The 20783-nt window shown below is 33.9% G+C and overlaps 2 protein-coding genes across 2 annotated transcripts; both read left to right on the top strand.

The window, feature by feature from the left end:
- The first annotated feature begins 11823 nt into the window (after positions 1–11823).
- LOC115994410 (glutamine synthetase leaf isozyme, chloroplastic) lies at positions 11824–17818 on the top strand. Its single transcript, XM_031118549.1, has 14 exons — positions 11824–12061; positions 13126–13398; positions 13503–13542; positions 13671–13774; positions 13855–13903; positions 14012–14118; positions 14445–14532; positions 14646–14774; positions 14860–14934; positions 15711–15764; positions 15856–15893; positions 16284–16443; positions 16543–16603; positions 17343–17818. Exons 2-14 carry the CDS (start codon positions 13145–13147, stop codon positions 17480–17482), a joined length of 1299 nt encoding a protein of 432 aa, XP_030974409.1. The 5' UTR covers positions 11824–12061; positions 13126–13144; the 3' UTR covers positions 17483–17818.
- Positions 17819–18551: 733 nt separating this feature from the next.
- LOC115950617 (membrane protein PM19L) lies at positions 18552–19948 on the top strand. Its single transcript, XM_031067825.1, has 4 exons — positions 18552–18789; positions 18885–19104; positions 19443–19488; positions 19566–19948. The coding sequence occupies exons 1-4, from the start codon at positions 18663–18665 to the stop codon at positions 19680–19682; spliced, it is 510 nt and encodes a 169-aa protein (XP_030923685.1). The 5' UTR covers positions 18552–18662; the 3' UTR covers positions 19683–19948.
- The last annotated feature ends 835 nt before the right edge of the window (positions 19949–20783 follow it).

The raw sequence follows: 20783 nt of genomic DNA on the forward strand, positions 1-20783 counted from the left end.
TGTCGGAAAAATAATAAAAACTTTATATTACATAAATTCTTAAGTGTATACCCTCTGAGGTTTATTAAATTAAAACTTTCAAGTCTTGACCTCATGAAGAAATAATCTGTATGTTTATAGGATGAAAAGAACTTAAAAAATAAATGAAATTTAGAAAATAGTAAGAAGTGAAAGTGTGAAATATGTTTACACATACTCAAACAAAAAACTAAAAAAACACAACCATAATAAGTGGAACAAAAACTAGGATCAAGCTTACCCGTTATTTTAACTAGTGGAGTGCAGACTGACACGTTTACTTTATAGGTCTAAAAACTCCTTCCCATTCGTATATTTTTTGAGTTATCGGATCAAGGTCCAATTTTGGGTGTGTCGGCGGGGTGGTGACTATGGCCATTATGATATAAATCTAATTGGTTTACAAAATTTAAAAAAGAAAAAGAAAAAAGAATTAAATCTAATTAATGGGGGATTTTTTTTTGGCCCAACTGGGAAGCCAATTATCCAATTGGAGTTTAGCAACGTGGAGACAACTTTCTCTCTCTAATCCTTGTTAACCTTATTATATTCTTTATTGCATCAAAGTTATTCTTCTTCTTTTTTTTTTTTTTTTTTGAATCTCAAAAGAAAAAAAGTTATTCTTTTTTTTTTTTCCATAAAATAATTGGTTTTCATTGATTTGGCCGTATTACATTCTAAGATGTATGCTTCTAAAATAGGCTACATAGCTTTTCTATCCATACACATGTTCTATATATGAAATGAGCATGTCTTGCTAAACCAAAAAATTGCAAGTAATCATCACTCAACTCTGCCCTTACTCACTAACCCTTACAAGTAATCCTTCACATTACCTTTATTAAGTCTTGTGTTCCTTTGGTTCCATATTTGTCATGCCATGATGAGAGAAACGACTCCAATGCAGTCCTAGAATTTTGATCCTCCATTTCCCAATTCCCATGTCATTGTACCCTGTTAAGAATTTGAATTATTGGAAAAGCAATATTCCACACCTTTGATGCATATTCACATTTGCACTTTCCACCAGAGCATGAGATATGCTTTCATTTGCTTTCTTGCACATGTCACAAACTTTTTCTATGATTCTTCCCATTCTTTTCTACCTTTCTGTTTATAGCAAGAATTTCCTTGCATGCCCTCCAAGCAAACAATTTAATTTCATTGGGCACTTTCTTACATATTAAGTGATCTCCAAGCAAAAAGAACAAAAAGAGAGTTTGTTTTATGCATAAATCTCCATCCTTATTTAATTATTTTGTTGACAGGGTAAGATTAATTAATTGAAAACTTGGCTGTCTCAAACCCATTTGTCCATGTAGAGTTTGGATTCACATAACTTAACCCAAACTGTTAAATGGATTCTGTCTTTCATATATTTCCCTTTTGTCCCCACCAAAGTTTACTAATCATGAAATTTAATTCCATGCATCTAGAATCTGAAAACATCCAATGGCATATATTGGAATTGCTTAACCAACTGCTTGGATGGGGATTTGTCTTCCCCCATTTGAAAGTATCTTTTCTTTCCATCTTTGAAATTCTTTTCCATACCATTTATTTATTTATTTATTTTTTTTTTTTTTTGTCTTTGAAAAGTCTTATCTTTTTTAGTTCTTGGAGCATCCACAGCAATAGAGCTAAAAATTTAGCTATTTGGCACCATAAAAAATTACTTTATTTATTTTACCTGCACATATGCTACAGCAGTGGATCTATTTTAACTTTCAACATAATAAAATAGTATAAACATCACAATAAAATAATATATCAACTACAATAAAATAATATATTCACTACACACAACCACTACACACAACCATCACAGCCACACACACAACAACAACCACAACCACCACCACCACCACCACCACCATAGCCCACAACAAAGAAAAAAAAAAAAAAAAAAAAAAAAAAAAAAAAAAAAAAAAAAAAAAAAAAAAAAAAAAAAACCAAGCCCAGACCTACCAGGCAACACCCACACCCACCACCACGAACACATCGATCTACCCACAAACCCACCCACAGCCCACTGATGCCGATGAACCGATCTACTCACTGATGCCGATCTACTCACTGATGCTGATCCACCCACACAACCACAACCACAACCACCACAACTCACAGCAGGAAAAAAAAAAAAAAAAAAAAAAAAAAGCAACTAAGTAAGGGCGAGATTAGGAAGTGAGAATAAAAAATTATTTTATTTTTTAGCTCTCAGCTACAGTACACATCTACAACTACAGTGCACATCCATAGATAAATGTGCACTGTAACAATGAAGTTAAAAAAAATAGCTATAGCTCCATTGCTGTATGTTTATTTTTGTGTTTTGGTGGAGCTAAAATAGCTATATAGCTTTTTAGCTCCACTACTACAAGTGCTCTTACCTTCCCTACAAGCGATGGCAACTCTAAATACCTTTTCATTGTTGTTTTGCTGGCTTGCACATCTCAATTATCTTGTATGACTTCTTTCATTTCATGTGTTTGTGTTTTGTTGAAAAATAGGGTAGTCATGTCATGTCTCGCGGTTTATATATATATATATATATATATATATATATATGTACATATATTTTTTTTTTCCTGAAGCTTCTTCTTCATATGCCTTCTATAATTTTTTTGAATTTTCTTACACTCCTTTGATTGTTGCATGGCATGGCTATACATAAAAGGCTGCCATATACGAATAATACGTGTGTCAATTTTGGCCCTCCTTTGCATATGGCTTGTTGGCTACCCATTTATTCTATATATATATATATCCTCCTCTAATTTTCCCAAAAGTACTATGAGTATGAGAACTTTTACAGGCAACCAAACAAAAAAAAGGAAGAAAGAGAGGGGTCACTTGTCATAACCCCTTTATGAAAGAATATATTCTCAAGATTTACCATATATATATATATATATATATATTGTAGAGTTGATGGCCCAGTAGTGTATATTGGGCTAGGGGCCCAGTCCGAGGATGCCTGTTGGTCAGAGGACAAGTAAACGTTATTATGAAGATCAGTGTTCATAAATAAAGGAAGAGATATAGCCATGATGATCAGAGAGAATGGTTTGAGGAGGAATGTCTCATCGGTTAAGCAAAGCCGAGGATCGACAGTGTGGTTTGCCATCCAGGGTAACGTTTTGAGAAGTTCTATTGATAAGGACGAACACCCTAGAGGCATAGGACAGAGGAAAGCCATATAATATCTAAGAGAAAACTGCTACCACCACATTAAATGCTCTGTAACTAATTTTCTGACCGTATTAATGAAGAAGTGATGCCTGAACAGTAACTTTCGGCCTTATAGCTATTCTCAAAGACTTCAAGAAGGTGCTGATGGGACGAGTATCAAGACCAGCAATCTAAATCTACACGTGGAAGATGGAAATGAGAGAGGGAAGAGAGTATAAAAAAAAGGGAGGTCCTTGAGGAAGGGGGATTGGGAAATTAAGAGAAAAATATTGTAGCAATCAAGAATTGAACTTGTAATCAAACTTGAGAGAAATATATAAGAACTGATCTCTTCGGACTGTACTGAGGACGATTTTCTTTAGATTAAACCAGACTATCTTCATTTTTTTGTAATCTAAATCCACTTTACTTGTTGTCTAATTCATTAAAACCTAGTTTTCTAACTCACTCTCTACAAATTCATTGTATTGAGCTGTTTGGGTCTAAGTTCATTTATCCTTTGGGCTAAAGACCCAAATCTGGTCCTTACATAGGTATTAGATTGTTAAATATTTCACAAATAGTGGTATATTGCTAAATATTTTGCCAAATTGTGATATATGGCCATTTTTGCATATATATATATATATATATCTAGCCATATAAAATAAAAAAGAAAAAAAAAAAAAGAGAAGAAGAAAATGGAACATGATATTGAAGTAACACATTCCATGATCAAAGAAACTCATTTATTATGAAATCCAATTTGCTCAACTAATAAAGTCTCTGATGGTTGAATAAGAGATTTAGGGTTCAATCCCCGCCTACACTAAAAACCAATTGGTGTCTTGGTCTGATGATAAAGAGCTATTATCAGAAGTGGACGCCATAGGTTGAAATTCTAAAAAAAAAAAAAAAAACCCCTATACAAAGGACAGCGAGATCAGTGGAGATTAAAGTGTGGTGTGATCAGTGGTTGATTTGTGTGAGATGGAGGACAATGATTGATTTGTGTGATCAGCAATGGGTGATGGTACGATTTGGGTCTTTGATTGTTGTTTTGTTGATATTGGGTTGATTTGGGTTATTAATGTTTGATTAGGGTTGACATGGATCTTTGGTTGAAATAGGGGAATGGATAGGGAGAAAAATTTTATTACAATTTGGAGAGAGAAAAAAATAAATATTTATATGAATTAGAGGTATAGTATTGAGGCTAGTGTATATTTATATTAAACAAGGGAAATGTTTTGCTATATACTTGTACAAATATACAGCAATTGCTGCATATAGGGGTATGTGGCAGCAAAAACAAAAGGACAAGTGTTTAAGGTCCACCTATTTATGTGCATTGCACATGACCCTTGAACACATATCCCTTTCTTTTTGCTGTCACATACCTCTGTATGAAATTGCTGCATATAACTGATATAAGTATGCAGCAAAATCTTTCCCATTAAAAAATGGGTTGGCCAAAATAGAAAATGTGGGGGTTTATTTATTAATTAATTTGGCTAAAACACTATTGAGCCTGGTGTGATTGCTCTAAAACTTTTAAAATAAATTTGTAAGTTACATTACCCAAACCTATTGTACTCGGTGATTTTCATTGGACTCTTTGTTTTTTTTATTAGGCTGTGTGGGTGAAATTTATTTTCTATAGCAAATTACCAGAATTTAACATGAGAGAACAACTTCAATAACACTATTTGGAAAGGGGTGGGAATTGGTAGTTGAAATAATTTTTTAAGAATGATTAAAGTTTCATAAATGTTAACCATATTAGTAGGTATAATTGTCAGTGACATGCTTTAAGGACAAGAGAACGGTTTAGAAGAAATTTGTGGGCTCCAAAATGCATCTCAGTCCCTCACTTTGAATCAGAAGTAAAGCAGATAAAGTAAATAATGTGATAATGACTTCATAGCTTTCTCAAAAATTCATGATGTGAATTGTGAAGTATCACCATCCTCACCAAATGGTTTCTCATCAATATCATGTTGTATCAGCAACTAAGATCACTCATGTTGCCCATATATGATATAATAGGAAGCCCACACTAATCTTAGAACATCACTAGTTCTATGGTAATTGGTAACCACTTTATTGCCTAGTGCCTTGAGGAATCAATGATTTTACCTCCCACAATGGCCCAAATACAATCATCGATTCCCAATGTGAGTGATTACCAGCTCTCAACTCCTAAAATGATCCAAATTTTCAGGTCCCCATTGTGACACTCAACATGAAAAGGGTATGTCTTCCGTATCAGTCTTGAATGGTTACATATTGAATTACGAGTCTTGCTACTGCAGAGTACCTGATCCTGTGATCCATAGCAGTGTGCAACCACAATAGATTATATTATTATAAGCGTGCGTTTGGGAGAGGATGTTTGCGCATTTTGCGTTTGGGAGAGGCATTGTTCATGGATCAGCCATGAAGTGAAAAACGCAATAAGTTTTCAGCAACAGTGTTTTACTTTTTTTAAATTATTTTGCTACAGTATTTTCAGCAATAAATTTTCAATTTTCAGCAAAATAAACGGTAACTAAATAGACCCTAAGACTAACAAGAGCTATGGAGAATGAAAGGATTAACTACAAGGCTCTTAAATGTTACAGACATATTAGGAGGTGTCAACCAGTTGAGCTACGAGGCTCTTGTCGAATGTCAATGATTACTTGATTAGGCTTGTAGAAACTGCTACCATAGTTATAATGACCCTTTAATCTTGAAGTTGAAGCAAAAAACTGCATAGCCCTCATGATCTGAGAGCTCAAAAGAGAATTCCAACTTGTGCATCTCTAAGATTCCTTAGCTGGTGGTCCTGGAAGTGCAAATAAAAAAAAACAAAGGTCATGGTCACCAACAGCCATACAATTTGTACAAATCAGTTTAGGCAAAAAGAACAAAATTTTAGAACAGTTGTTTTTTTTGGCATTCCTTATGGTACTGGCGGATTTGCATGCTTTGCGCATCATACAGTAATCAATAATGTAATTTCCCCCACATCACCAACACTGTATTAATTTGTTTAATTAATACAGTGTTGGGACAAAGTAGTGCTGGTTGGAATTAGTTTAATTAATGCTAAACCATCATAGTTTGGTGTCATGGCTCATAGAATACTAGTAATATAAATGGGGTGGGACAGGGTTTAGTGTTTTTATTTATATTTTTTATAAGTATTTTATAATTCTCATGGTACTAAACAAATAAAAGAGATTCGAATCCTCAAGAAACACCAACCAATGACATAAAGCTGTAAGTATAAATTTAGTTTCTGATTTTTTTTTAAACCATGTTCCAGTTTTGTTCTTTTCGTCTCATTGGCAGAATTAACATACACCTCACATTAGTAGGCCACATAAAGTAACAAATTATTTAAAATATTCAGCTCACTTGTGTGGAGGTATTCATTGCCTTGAGGGCAATCCTTTTAACAATATTATTGATCTTTTTAAGAGTAATGCTATAATTACAAAAATTAAATAACCTGAGCCTTTAAAAAATTTTAAACAAAATAATTTTGCTCTTACTAGTAACGCATGCTACCAAAAAAAAAAAAAAAAAAAAAACCTCGGCATTTAAGCGGCAACAGAGTAACCCGTAACTTCAAGTCTTGTCTTCATCCTCATAACTTAACTGACATTTTTCATATTATTCATTTTTTTTTTCCTTTCTTTCTCCTTTTCTCTCTCTCTCTTCTTCTTCTTCTTCTCCACTTTCGTCTTCTTTCTCCACAATCTCTCCTTTCTCAATGCTATTGAGTGTCAACCTCAACGACCTATCATATATTTTTCTTCATTAGTGACACAAAAATCCCAACTCAATTACAACACTATCCAGACTTGTCTAAACCAGTATTTACTTATGGTAGAATTTCAACCTATGACTTATGATATTCGTTTCATGATAATTGTTATTTATCATCAGGCAAAATACTAATTGATTTTTTATGTATGAGGGATTTGAACCATTGATATCTTGTTTGACGACAAAAAACTTTATTAGTTGAAATATCTAAAACTCAAAGAAAAAAAGAAAAAAAAAGAAAAGAAAGCAGCAAAAATGACAAGGAAAAAGAAAAGAAAAACCCAACTTTGAACCGCGCTTTCATTGCTACCTTTCCAAGTCTTGCCATATGAATGGGCTTGGCCTTTGAACCTGGATTCACTACTTAAACCAACACTCGTCAGTTATGTTTGTGTGGCTAGTGGTGTGCCTTAAAAGGATCCACACAAAGACAATTATTTTTATTATTTTTTTATTTTTTGAGAAACAAATACACTCATGTACACAAGGGAGAAGGAAAAGAGTTATAACACAAATGCACACCACGAACTATACTTACCAATAAATGATTAACACTAAATTTTCTTGATATTAATTACAAATACTTTCATCATTAAAAACATGGGACAATTTAGAAAGAGGTGATAAAGAAGAGAAAGAGGCTCTACTTGTACTGCCAAAAAACACAAAGTAAACCTTCTTTTAAAAACCTAGTGCTTTAAAATAATGAACTAACTTTGGGTTGAGGGAATAAATGTGGCTAGATGAAGGTAAGTAAAACTTGATTAATGCTTGTATTTGTCATGACTTTTTAGAGGTTCAAGGGAAAGTCTAAGACCCATTTTTAGGCAATGAGGATGGGTTTTGGTTGCTGTATTTTCAAGAGGTTGACAACTCGTAACATTGAGTAGTTGGATTTATCGGACACTGCAATAATTTGGTTAGATGTCAATTTGAGTAAGGTGGCAAACTACCCTTAGTCCCTCCTGAAGTTACTAACTAAATTTAAGGGATATGTCAATATGCATTAAATGATGATAGACAAACTTTTTCATGGTCAGAGGCAAATTGGTTGAAAATTAATGTAATATAGTAAATTTCTTGAGATGGTTTATCAAATATCATAGGTTTTGCAAGTGCTTCAAGTTCCCCTTTGCAAAAGAAAAGTTTACCTCTAAAATTAGTTTTAGAGAAAATTTCTCAAATCCATTATGTGGTGATTGATAAATCAATTCATGTATATTTTTTTCACATGACTTAGTTAATGAGTTATGTGTCTTGATTAAATAATATATATGGATGATTTTATGAATTGGAAAAAGTTTACCCCTAAACCGGTTTGGAGAAAAATTATTTTAACCCCTTACATGGCAATTGATAAAATTATTCATCTGTACTTTTAGTCACATGACCTAATTAATGAATCCTGTAATATGTTTAAATAATACACGTGTATAGTTTTATGAATTGTCAATGAATTAAAGGAGATTTGTATAAACCAATTTGGAGGAAATTGTCTTTATGAGTTGTCATGTAATAGGTTAGAAGAGATTCCTTAATTTGGAGGAAACTTTATCTAAAGAAAAACTTCATTTTAGGTCTATGGGTAAGCTAAGAATAGACACTCTTTTGTCCTCCAAGCCAAGTTCCTTCAAATTTTCAAATAGTTTTTAATCAGGGCTTCGGCCACATGGGTTCAAGAAAAGACAATACAATGGGCCCAATAATTCTTGGGCTGGGCAAAAAAGGAAAAGAAGGGCCTTAATACTATCCAATAAATAAATAAAAATAATCTGAAAACTCACCATACTAAGGCAAAATTGGAAGACCAAAGTCAATAAAAGTAGAGAGAACAACCGATAAAGAATTTGAGGAGAGAATGAAACAAAGTATTGCTTGAAATGGTACTATATTCTTCATGAACAGAGACCATACGCACAAAACAAAAAGGAAAAAAAAAAAAAAAATCAAAAAACCAATGAAATCACTCCAACCAAATTAAACAAAACATACCCATTAACATAGAACAAAGTTACAAACCGAAAACAATTTTTTTTTCTTTTTTAACACAACTATCCTAGAAATAAACAATCAAATCAAATCCAAAATATTGGTCTATCAAATTTATTGATGTGATTAGGGGTTTGCATAGATTGAGTTGAGATTTTTTTTATCCAGCAACGTCAAGTTAAGAAAATCTCAACCCAACCCACATGGGTCGAGTCTAGTTGGCAAATTGGATCTTAATGTTTCATACCTAGTAAAGAATGAGTTTTCATTCACTATATAAGAAATATTTTTACAATAAATTATTTAAATTCATATAATATGTCTAAATCATATTCCAATATTTTCAAATTCTTCAAAACTCATTCTTATAATACCGATATAAATCAAACTAATATAATAAAATAACTTTATATATACACACACATATATTGGGTATGGTTTAGTTAGATGGGTTGAAAAACTATCAATCCAAACTCAATCTAACCCTAAAGTTTTTTTTTTTTTTTTAAATCCAACTTTACACAACCCATCAATCCGCAAAAAAACTAATTTAAGGCGTTGAGTTTGATTTGATTGGACCAATTTCGTCTTGTTAGCAGGTCGGAAGCACATCCCTATGTGTACAATATGTAATATATCTTAGAGTTGCACAAAGAATAGCAAAGGGATGGGTCATCTCCTTAAGGGTTAACAAAGAATTAAAAATAAAAGTAAAAGGAAAAAGATATGACAGCAAGTTGTTGAAGTGGTTGTTGATGTGACCTAAACTATTAACTTGGACACAAACATTTAAGAAATACTAAAACTACAAATTAATATGACAATGAATGTGATTAATCGCTTTCAACTACCTAATAATAAGTGTTTGAAATTTTCAATTTTCCAATTTTCAACTACCTAATGAATGATTAATCACCTTCATCCCTAATATTATTCCAATTTTCAAACTGTAAGGACACGATTTGTAACGAACCGTAACAGCGTTGAGTTCGCACGTAAAAAGGCCCAAACAATATCATTTGTAGAGCGTGGGTTTAAAAGGCTAGACCTCAGTCACTAGACGGTGGGTTTTTTGTGGTATTCATACATGATTAAGTCATTTTCGCCCTAAGAGTCTTTCTCCTGGAGGCGGGCTTGGAGGCTCTGGCTTTTGGCCATTTTTCCCAGCCCTCTCTCTGGATTGCTTACTTTTCCTTTTATACTAGCCTGTGTCCCTTATCCTTTGTCCACGTGTAGGATCGGCATTCCAAGACTGATACTTGTCCCATCAGTCCATACCCAGAGTGATTGGGGGTGGTTGTAAAAACTGGAGAGTATGACTCTGTCAGGTGCAGAGTATTGAATGACAGTAAGGGCAGCTTTCCCTGGTCGTTATACTTTCCAGTATACCATTTTCTATTGACACAGATATTTTTAGATTTTTTCCCAAGCTGTTTTCTATACCATTTTTGCCCTTTCTTCCTATGAGATCTCGGACATGCCGAGGACCGAATCGTCTTCGGCTGTATCCCAAGGCTATTTTGTACTTGTATTACCGATCCTGAGCTATAACCCTTCTCGGATCGGGCCTTTAGACCCCAATGGATAAATGGGCCAGGGCCACAAACTATTGGGCCCCACACAAACATTTAAGGCTCTCGCTTGGGAAGAGGGAATGGAATGGAATGGAAATGAATAAAAAGAATAATTTTAGAATATTCTTCCCTTCTCTTGTTTGGGAGTTTTAATGAAGGGAATGAAAAGTTCATTCCCTTATTTGAGAGTTTAAGTGAAAGGGAATAGAATGGATAGGAGGGAATACTCATTCCTCTCTATTTCCTTAAAACCTCAAATTTTCATTCCCCTCGAAATTGGGAGGAATGGGAGAGAATGAAATTAGATTTAATGATTTTTTTACTAAAACTCCCAAAATACCCCTATATATTCAACCCTTTATTTTAAAATAGGGGTCTAATAATAATATTGTCATAAAATGATTCCATTCCATTCTCTCTATGTTTCTCCCAAACATGATTACTTACATTCCATTCATTTTCATTCCTTTCTATTATTTTATTTTAAAACATCCAATCAAGATTACTTAATTCCATTTCATTCCATTATTTTCCATTCTTTTCCCTTACTTAAATACATTCTATTCCTTTCCATTCCCTTATGACCATCTCATTCCATTCCATTCCATTCCCTTATGAACTCCCAAGCGGAGCCTTAATAGACGCAAGCTAATAATTTAATTGTATGACATGTTAAGAATTCAATAGCTAAGTCAACATTTAAAAAAAAAAAAAAAGTGAAATGGTGGTAAAAATAAGATTGGAACGAGGATAAAAAAAATAACGAACCAAATTGACACAATTGAATTTTTGAGAACCAAAAAAATTGCCAGCAAAACTGATTTTTTTTTTCCTTAAAATGAAACAATGAATGGAAATTAGATGAATTCTAAATACACAATAATAAATAATAATAGTTTTTTTAGTGACATAAATAATAATATAATAGTTGTAAAAAACAAAATTTCATGAGTTGGCTAATAAATTATAGAGACCCCAATGTAAAATTCTACACAAACCATGTCCTTGTCAATTTGAAAATTGAAAAAACATATTATATCCAAGTCAAGGGCTTTAAAGTCTTAAATAAATCATAATCTAGAGTCTAGGCCATGACTATATTTTCAAACCACATTATTTATCAAAAAACAAATATGCAAATCCTCATTCAAGATTTTAACTTTACAAAATTAAAAAATAGACTGTGAAATGGTGTAGAGAATGAGGTAAGATTGCACGAGGGAAAAAGCTTTGAGGGTTGAAAAAAACACCTTATCCCAACAAAAAATGTTAATATAATCCAAACCTCTCTTGGTGCCCCTAAAGAGACCAACAGCCATTTTCCTCCATTCATACCACACCCCTATCTAGTTAGGAAAAGCCAAAATACCAACAGCTACTATAATTTATAAACACTCCTCACCCAAATACCCACTTGACTCTCTCTCTCTCTCTTCCCTTCCTCTGAAGGCAATTCCTGCAAAACCCACCAGCCATTTGGCATTCCTGAGGTATGTTCATTACCCTTATCTTTGATAACCTTTTCTTTGTTCAAAGATTTAATTTTTAAAGTAATGAGATGATGGGTTTATCAGACTTCTAAGGAAAAAACTAACAATGTCAGTTTGGTCATATACTTGTTCAACTTTGCCACATGTCAAAATCCCAGTTTCTTCAAGCATATACATATATTTTTTTGGGTTTATACTTTATACATTATGTATTTTCTTCAACTGTAGAATTCAAGCCCAAATGCTTCAATAATTAGGCCTGTTTATGGAGTTTTTTAAGCATTGTCTTCATTTTCATTTTTGTAATATTCCATAGTTAATCCAGAAGTAAAATTTTTATTGCAACTTAAAGTGAAAAAAAAAAAGAAAAGAAAAAGAAGGAAAGAAAAAGCACACAAGTTGAGGCCCTTTTGCTCAAAGTAGTTGGTGAGGTGACCTTTTTTTGAGGATGATTCCCATGCAGGTTGGTCCACATGAGGCACTACTGTGTAGGTGCCTTTTATTTTTTTTATTTTTTCTCAATCAGTAGATGCCAATTCTTAGGATAGACTCGTAAAATAATTGGCCACAAAGTCAACTATGTTGAACTTCATATTTGTGGATTACAATTTTTTTCCAAATTGTCCTTCACAAATGTTAAATTTTCTTATATTCATTTTGTAGTTGTGTGTGACTTTTTTTTATAACCAATTCTACTGCTTAATTTTACTTCAGCTCAAGTGAGTCTGATTTTGTAACTTTAGATTTTTTTTTTCCCTCCTCTCTAAAGGTCATGTAAGTTACTGGGTATTCATATCTCCACGATAATTATAAATGATGATTTACAACAAAACATATGATGAGAAAGAGAGATGCATACTTATCAGTTGTTTAGGCATTCATTTTACTTGACATGTCATCATATTCATAACACTGTGTTGTGATGGTCTTGGTTGGAATTATTGAGTTTGCTTTAGTGAAAATTGATGAGAACCATATTGCATCACAGTTCATCATTCAACATCTTTCCAATCTATTAAACTTTTTAGTCTAAATCCAAAGCCTTTTTTTTTTTTTTTTTCCAGATTGGGGAGCAACTGAAACATGGCGCAGATTTTAGCACCCTCTACACAATGGCAGATGAGAATCACAAGGAACTCTGTGAGTTCAAGTCCCATGACAACAAAGATGTGGAGTTCTCTATTGTTGAAACAGAATAAGAAATGGTCATCTAAAAGCTCAGCTAAGTTTCAAGTTTTTGCTGTGAAGTCTGAAAACGGTACTATCAATAGGATGGAAGATCTACTAAATTTGGACCTCACTCCATTTACTGACAAAATTATTGCTGAGTACATTTGGTACATGTTCTTTCTAATTTATATTTGTAACCAACTCCTGGTTCAGCTCACTCCATGTGAGCACTCCTTTAAATATAAAATAAGCTGAGATAATTTTGAAACAGGATTGGAGGGACTGGGATTGATCTGCGTAGCAAGTCAAGGGTATGTTAATGTTAATGATATGATAAAGTGGAACAAGTGTGTGCATTGTTTCTCAATGTTTGAGTTTTATCATAGTTCAACATGTTGAAAATTTGAGTTTGTTGTTATCTTATTTTCCAAATTTTCAGACTATTCCTAAACCTGTTCAACATCCATCTGAGCTTCCCAAGTGGAATTATGATGGATCGAGTACTGGTCAAGCACCGGGTGAAGATAGTGAAGTAATTCTATAGTAAGATCTTCATGGCAATATGATATGTATATTTTGTAAGTCTTTGTTTGTAGCATAAGTTGACCCAATACTTTCTCCAGCCCTCAAGCAATTTTTAAGGATCCTTTTCGTGGTGGTAACAATATCTTGGTAAGTAACTAGTTAGTTCAGAAGATATTGTATTAATAATCATATTTCATTACCACTCTGAATTTGTTTGCATTTAATTGATATTATGTCTTGTGCTTAAAAAAAAAGGTAATTTGTGATACATACACGCCAGCAGGCGAGCCTATCCCAACAAACAAACGTCACAGGGCTGCTGAGATCTTCAGTAACAAGAAGGTTGTGGATGAAGTTCCTTGGTGAGTCTGTTTATCTTGGCGTTCACTGCCGCATACTTCATAATCAAATCGTTGGCTTTCTCCATGTTTCCTGTGTGTGTGTGTGAGAGAGAGAGAGAGAGATTGCATCCATTCTACTATGTTTAAAAGGTGTGATATACTTGCAGACATATATTTTTAGTACATTGCATGTATTTTTAGTTGAACAATGATTATATATAGGGTTCCTGAAGTGAATATGTATATGCTAATACATGGTGATTAAGTACCATCCTCATATACATTTTAGTTATTGAAATGTATTTTAAGAGAAAACTTTGCTGATGATTTCTGACTAATTATCTCAGGTATGGGATAGAGCAAGAATACACCTTACTTCAAACAAATGTGAAATGGCCATTAGGTTGGCCCGTTGGAGGCTATCCTGGTCCTCAGGTACTATCAATTTGTATTCACAAATTATGATTATAGGGTTCTGCAAATTTGATTGTATGATTTTAGTATGTGACATGAGTTCAATGTATATGATACTTTTAAGTTTGTCTCAGGGTCCTTACTACTGTAGTGCCGGGGCAGACAAGTCATTTGGCCGTGACATATCAGATGCTCATTACAAAGCTTGCTTATATGCTGGAATTAACGTCAGTGGCACCAATGGGGAGGTTATGCCCGGCCAGGTTCTCCTCTCACTCTCCTCTTTCATATCTTGCCTATGAACTCATGTAATGTTTGTCACTATTAATTTTTGTGATTGCCTTGCAGTGGGAGTATCAAGTAGGACCTAGTGTGGGAATTGAAGCTGGAGATCACATTTGGTGTTCAAGATACATTCTTGAGGTAATTCATTTCTAATTACTTTTGGGGTCTATGAAACTGCAGAACCTTATGAAAAAGTATAAAGACTGCAGGTGCCACTTCAATGAAGAAAGACCTCTTTCTTTTTTTGGATATCAATGAAGAAAAGACCTTAATGGCTACAAATGATCAGTTAGAAATATTTGATACGTAAAATTGTGTGTGACTATAAAACTAAAGAAGTTCCATTTTGCTTATCCTCATGCTAGACAAATTTGAAAGTGCTATGCTAGAGAAATATTAAGTCAAATGGTATCTTATTGCTCTTAGCCAATGGGTATTGAGTTTGGATCCATGATAATGATATCATTGTATAAGAGACTTTCTATCAAGGATGTGACTAGCTTTTCTAATTGAATCCTCCCCTTCTCTAAATGAACCAAAAAAAGAGTTGAATATGATAGAGCAGCTAATAATAAGAAACTGTTTCTATGAAATTGTTCTTGATAGCGCCATGAAGAAGAAATTTTTCTCTTTGTTTTTTCTATTCTTTTTTGTATTTTATACTTTTGGTGCTTCTTTTTGAACCTGAAAGGTGGTTATTATTACAAATAAATAGTTCACAGCCATAAGTAACATATACTGGATCGGATATCAACCATGTTGCCAATGAGTTGTGGGACTAGTAGATGATGACTTGCCTATGGTATCCATTTGTTCATATGATCGTGTGTTTTAAGAATCATCTTGTGTGTCTTGGTAGGTGGGTCTGTTCTACCATTAAGTTACTCATATTTTGTTTCTCCTCTGTCTGACAGAGAATTACTGAACAAGCTGGTGTTGTTCTCTCACTTGATCCAAAACCAATAGAGGTAATAAACCTCTATTATACAACATTCCTATCTTCATATGAATTAATTAGATAAACTGATAAAGCTCTCTTTGAATTCTTTGTATTGACAGGGTGATTGGAATGGTGCAGGATGCCACACCAATTACAGGTTTTTGTTTTCCATCTCTTTCCATTTTTGCTTCATTTGGTATCTCCTCTCTTCAAATATAATCCTCTTTCCCACTTTGAGTGTTTTACTTTATGTTTCACCAATCACAGTTTGTTACAAGTACCTTCCCCCCCCACCCCACCCCCCCTTTTTTTAAAGTAACCAAGGTTTAAAATGAGCAAAAAAAAAAAAAAAAAAAACACATGACATACCGCAATTGGTGAAGCATAAAGTGGAACACTAAGAGTGGGACAAAAGATTTTTATTGCCTCTCTTCAGGCTCAAAAAGGGGAATAGAGAGGGACATGGTTCTATTAATGAAATCACTAATATGCATATACGGAAATGGTGCTAATTCTATGAAATTTTGATTTTATCATTATTTCACAGTACAAAGAGCATGAGGGAGGATGGAGGCTTTGAGGTTATAAAGAAGGCAATTTTGAACCTGTCACTTCGCCACAAAGAGCATATTAGTGCCTATGGAGAAGGGAATGAAAGAAGGTTAACTGGAAAGCATGAAACAGCCAGCATTAACACATTTTCTTGGGTACGCTCTTCTCCAAACCCATTTCTAACTTAAGACAATTAGAGATGGACATATTTTCATACTTCTATTAATAAAATCTCTTAAAAATTCTATATGCAGGGAGTGGCTAATCGTGGTTGCTCGATACGTGTGGGGCGTGAAACTGAGCAGAAAGGCAAAGGTACCACTTTAGCAGTACCACAACAATTCTCTTGAAGGCTCTAATTAATTGATAGGGAAAAAACAGAAGATGATTTCAAAATTCAAATATTATCATAATTTAAATCCAAAGAAGACCTGTAGTTTTTTGTCATCTAGCTTTATGATTCTCCAAAGGGTAGGAACATTTTCTTTACCCAAAAAAAGGGCAGGCAAACTTCAGTAATGGACTGAAGTTGAAACAAACATATCAAAAGCGTACATGACTTAACAATTAACATTCTCAAAAGGAATTCTTTTTTAAACTAGAACAAATTTATATGAAAATGTAGGGAACCTTTTTAAAGAAGAGCCTTTTGGACTCGTCTTTAGCCAATAAAACCTATGGACAACTAACCCCACTCACCATAACTAGTTGCTAGGTAATTTAGGGGCATTCACCCTTGACTAGCTAAGCAATTTATACTCATGTCCAAGAGCAGCTATAACAAATATGTTATCAATTAATACTGCAAATCATGTCAGTCACTGTTAATAAATCCAGAATGACATAACTATATGTATAAATCTTTACAAAGTCAAATTGATTGCAGTTGTTTCAAAATTCATAGTACTCTTTACCCTATGTTGCTATCTCTATTTGCTTTCTGACTATTCCATGGATTTCTTTTCCCCAATTTTTTAAGTTTTGAACTTTTGAATCCTAAAGTTGTCTCTGTTTTGATTGGCAAACCTTTTGATATTGCCTACTATTGTGTTAGGGTACTTGGAAGATCGGCGTCCAGCTTCAAACATGGACCCTTACACTGTGATCGCACTATTGGCAGAAACTACAATTTTATGGGAGCCAACACTGGAGGCTGAAGCTCTAGCTGCTCAGAAGCTGGCATTGAATGTTTAAAGTCTATTTGTTCAGCATAACCTGAAGACATTAAGAAAGAAATTACTGGGAATTAGTTAGCCCACATGCAGGGAAGCTTTTTCCGTTCTAGATTTGTTAGAGCAGATCTTTTGTAAATAAGGGTCATGAAAGTGAGTGATTGTTCATGCCCAAGCTTGTAGAATGGCTTATCAGGTGTAAGACATCCTGCATCATGAATACATTTGACAGCTGTTGGGCATATCACTTGGGATGTCTGCACCTTCAATGTTCTCAGACTTGGTTCTTCTATGATGTTCATACCATTGAATTGTGTTTTTTCTTGGCTGAATGAATTGTGGACTGTATCTTTAGCAATTTTCGTCTCTTTTTATATTTCAAAAAAGCATGTGAATATAAGTGGCACTCATCTATTGGGGTGCAAGGACATAGATTTGGCCATATCAGAATGTTGACAATGATGATAGAAACATGAAATATGGACGTTATCTTGGAGCTTGAACCTAGCTATAACTAAAATTCTTTTATTCATATATCCTTTCTTGGCAGCCAAAAGAGCATCAGTATCCAGGAAATGTTAAACAGCTTATTGGGCATGATTGGTTATAACTGTCAATGATGGACTTGGAATGAGCCCTCATGATCTTATGACATCTGTTCCATGATTATTGCCTTTACTATCAGTTCAAGACACCCATGGATTTTCATGTATGAAGGGATTCGATGACAAGAGATAGTTGAGCTAACTGGGACCTGTATAAACTAATCAATTTCAATACAGGATACCTCAAACCAAGAAAAGGAATACAGGGGAAGTTTATTCTTTTCTTTTGTTTGATTGGTCAGGTAAAGATATTCCTGCCAAACTGATGTCCTGCAGATTTAATAATATAAATAAACCAGAGAATCTTAGTTTTACGACCAGGGAAATTGACAAAAATTCTTTTTCCTTCCATGAGGCAAGCCCCTCAATGGAAAGGAATTCAAGCGGTTTCTTTGAATTAAAGACACTCCAATTAAATAATGAAAAGCAAAGGAACACCAAAAAAAGAAAAAAGAATATATGACTGCACCACCCTCATCTGGCATTGTTTCCTTGTAAGATAAAGAACAAGTCCTCGCTTATATATTCCTCTCCTGATCTCAAAAAGGGTAACCCAATTCAAGTTTTTGCGTTTCTTAAATTTAAACATCAAAATCCATGGCTGCTGGAGGTTCCAAATCAACAGCCACCATTCTCCTAATCCTCAATCTTGTTTTATATTTTGTCGTAACTGTGATTGCTTCATGGGCTATAAATCATGGGATTGAAAGAACTCATGAGACAGGTAACTAAATTTGTTTTGACATATTAAACTTAGTCAGCCATTGTCATCCTCTCACAGTTATAACTTATGGTAGCATCTATATATGTGCATTGCAGCATCTGTTTTGTCAATTCCAGCTCGCATATTTCCAATCTACTTCCCAGTGGGAAATATGGCGACCGGTTTCTTTGTCCTTTTAGCACTCCTTGCTGGTGTTGTGGGCATGGGCACCTCACTTACTGGCCTCAATAATGTTTCTCAATGGAATGGACCCAACCTATTTGCAGCAGCTGACTCTTCTCTTGTAACTTTGTCACTCACTATATTTGCCATGGGGTATATAAATTATTCTGCTCTTTTCTATTCCTCTTATATAACGTGACACAGAACACGACAATTCTTGAAAAATTAGGACATGATACAATAGGATACGACAATTAATATGTAACTTTAGTTATATTTTCTTTACTTATAGGCAAATTTTGTGTTTATTTTAAGTTTTCAAAATAAATAACAACTATCAAGTATCAAAATCTTTAAAATCATAATTAAAATCAATTTTTTTTTTTAAACAGTTTTTTTGGGGAGTGTGTGTCAAACACGTCAGAGATTTCTTAGTCTCTTTATATTCCTTGTATTTCTTTCAATTTCTAATATTGAACTGAATGTTACAGATTGGCATGCAAAGAGATTCAACATGGATGGACAGGTTCATACCTGGTAAGAAATTTTTATTTTATAACCAGAGAAAAATAAAATTAAGGACAAGTATAATATTTTTGTGTTATAATATGCAGAGGACTCTAGAAGTCATCACCATAGTTGTGAGTGCAACACAACTGTTCTACACGGTTGCTATCCATGCTGGGGTTGGAAGTGTTTCAAGACCAAGACCCTATGGTGGAAGAGTTTAAGCTACAGTGCTTATGTGTTGATTCTTTTTATAAAAGTGTATATCCATGATGATTGTGGAATAGTATTGTGAGTGATTTTCTTTTTATATGTTTCTTTCTCTTTTTGGGTGAGGATTTCAAGTGCTGGTTGTAAAGTCCATTGTGTTGATCTTAATTATACAATGTAAAGTGTGTGATTTTATTTCATCCTGACAAATAAATCAAGGCTTTTCCTGTATGCATCTATATCTTTTCATTCACCGAACACTATTTAATTACAGGCCATAACAGGTTTATATATACACAAATACAAATACATATGATTGTGTTATAAAACTTGAGTGGAGAATTATTGTAACTTGTTAATGTTGATTAAAGTGGATTATTCGGAGTTTGATGTGTGAATCTAGGCTTGGTGGTAAATTATGTAGATCTGGAGTTTGAGACTCCACATTACAAATCTTGTTAGCATATCCTTGGTCTTTATTGTGGCTAACATTTATTACCTTTGTATTGGTACTTTTTTTGTTGTTGAGAAATTTGTGTTGGTACTTGGTAACACTTGCTTTATCATATTGGTTGAGACTTTGCTCTTGCAAAATAATTTATAGATTGCTCACCCAAATACCCACTTGACTACCTCTTTCTCTCTCTCTCTCTCTCTCTCTCTCTCTCTCTCCCTCCCCTTCCTGAAGGCAATTCCGGCAAAACCCACCAGCCATTTGGCTTTCCAGAGGTATGTTCATTACCCTATCTTTGATAACTTTTTCTTTGTACAAATATTTGTTTTTTAAAGTAATGTGCTGATGGGTTTGTCAGACTTCTAAGGAAAAAGAGTAACAATGTCAGTTTAGTCATCTATTTGCTTAACTTTGCCACATGTCAAAATCCCACTTTACCACATGTCATATATATATTTGTTTATTTTGTTTTTTTGGGTTTATACTTTAGACAATAAATGCCATGAACTGCAAGTCCTGCAGTAGAGCCCAGGTCTAGAAAGGACATAGATTTGGCCATATCAGAATGTTGACAGTGATGATAGAAACATGAAATGCGGATGTTATCTTGGAGCTTGAACCTAGCTATAACTAAAAGGGATTTACTAACGTGTGTCCTTAG

The sequence above is a fragment of the Quercus lobata genome, chromosome 6 (assembly GCF_001633185.2).
Source record: "Quercus lobata isolate SW786 chromosome 6, ValleyOak3.0 Primary Assembly, whole genome shotgun sequence".
In the NCBI taxonomy this organism is placed as follows: Eukaryota; Viridiplantae; Streptophyta; class Magnoliopsida; order Fagales; family Fagaceae; genus Quercus; species Quercus lobata.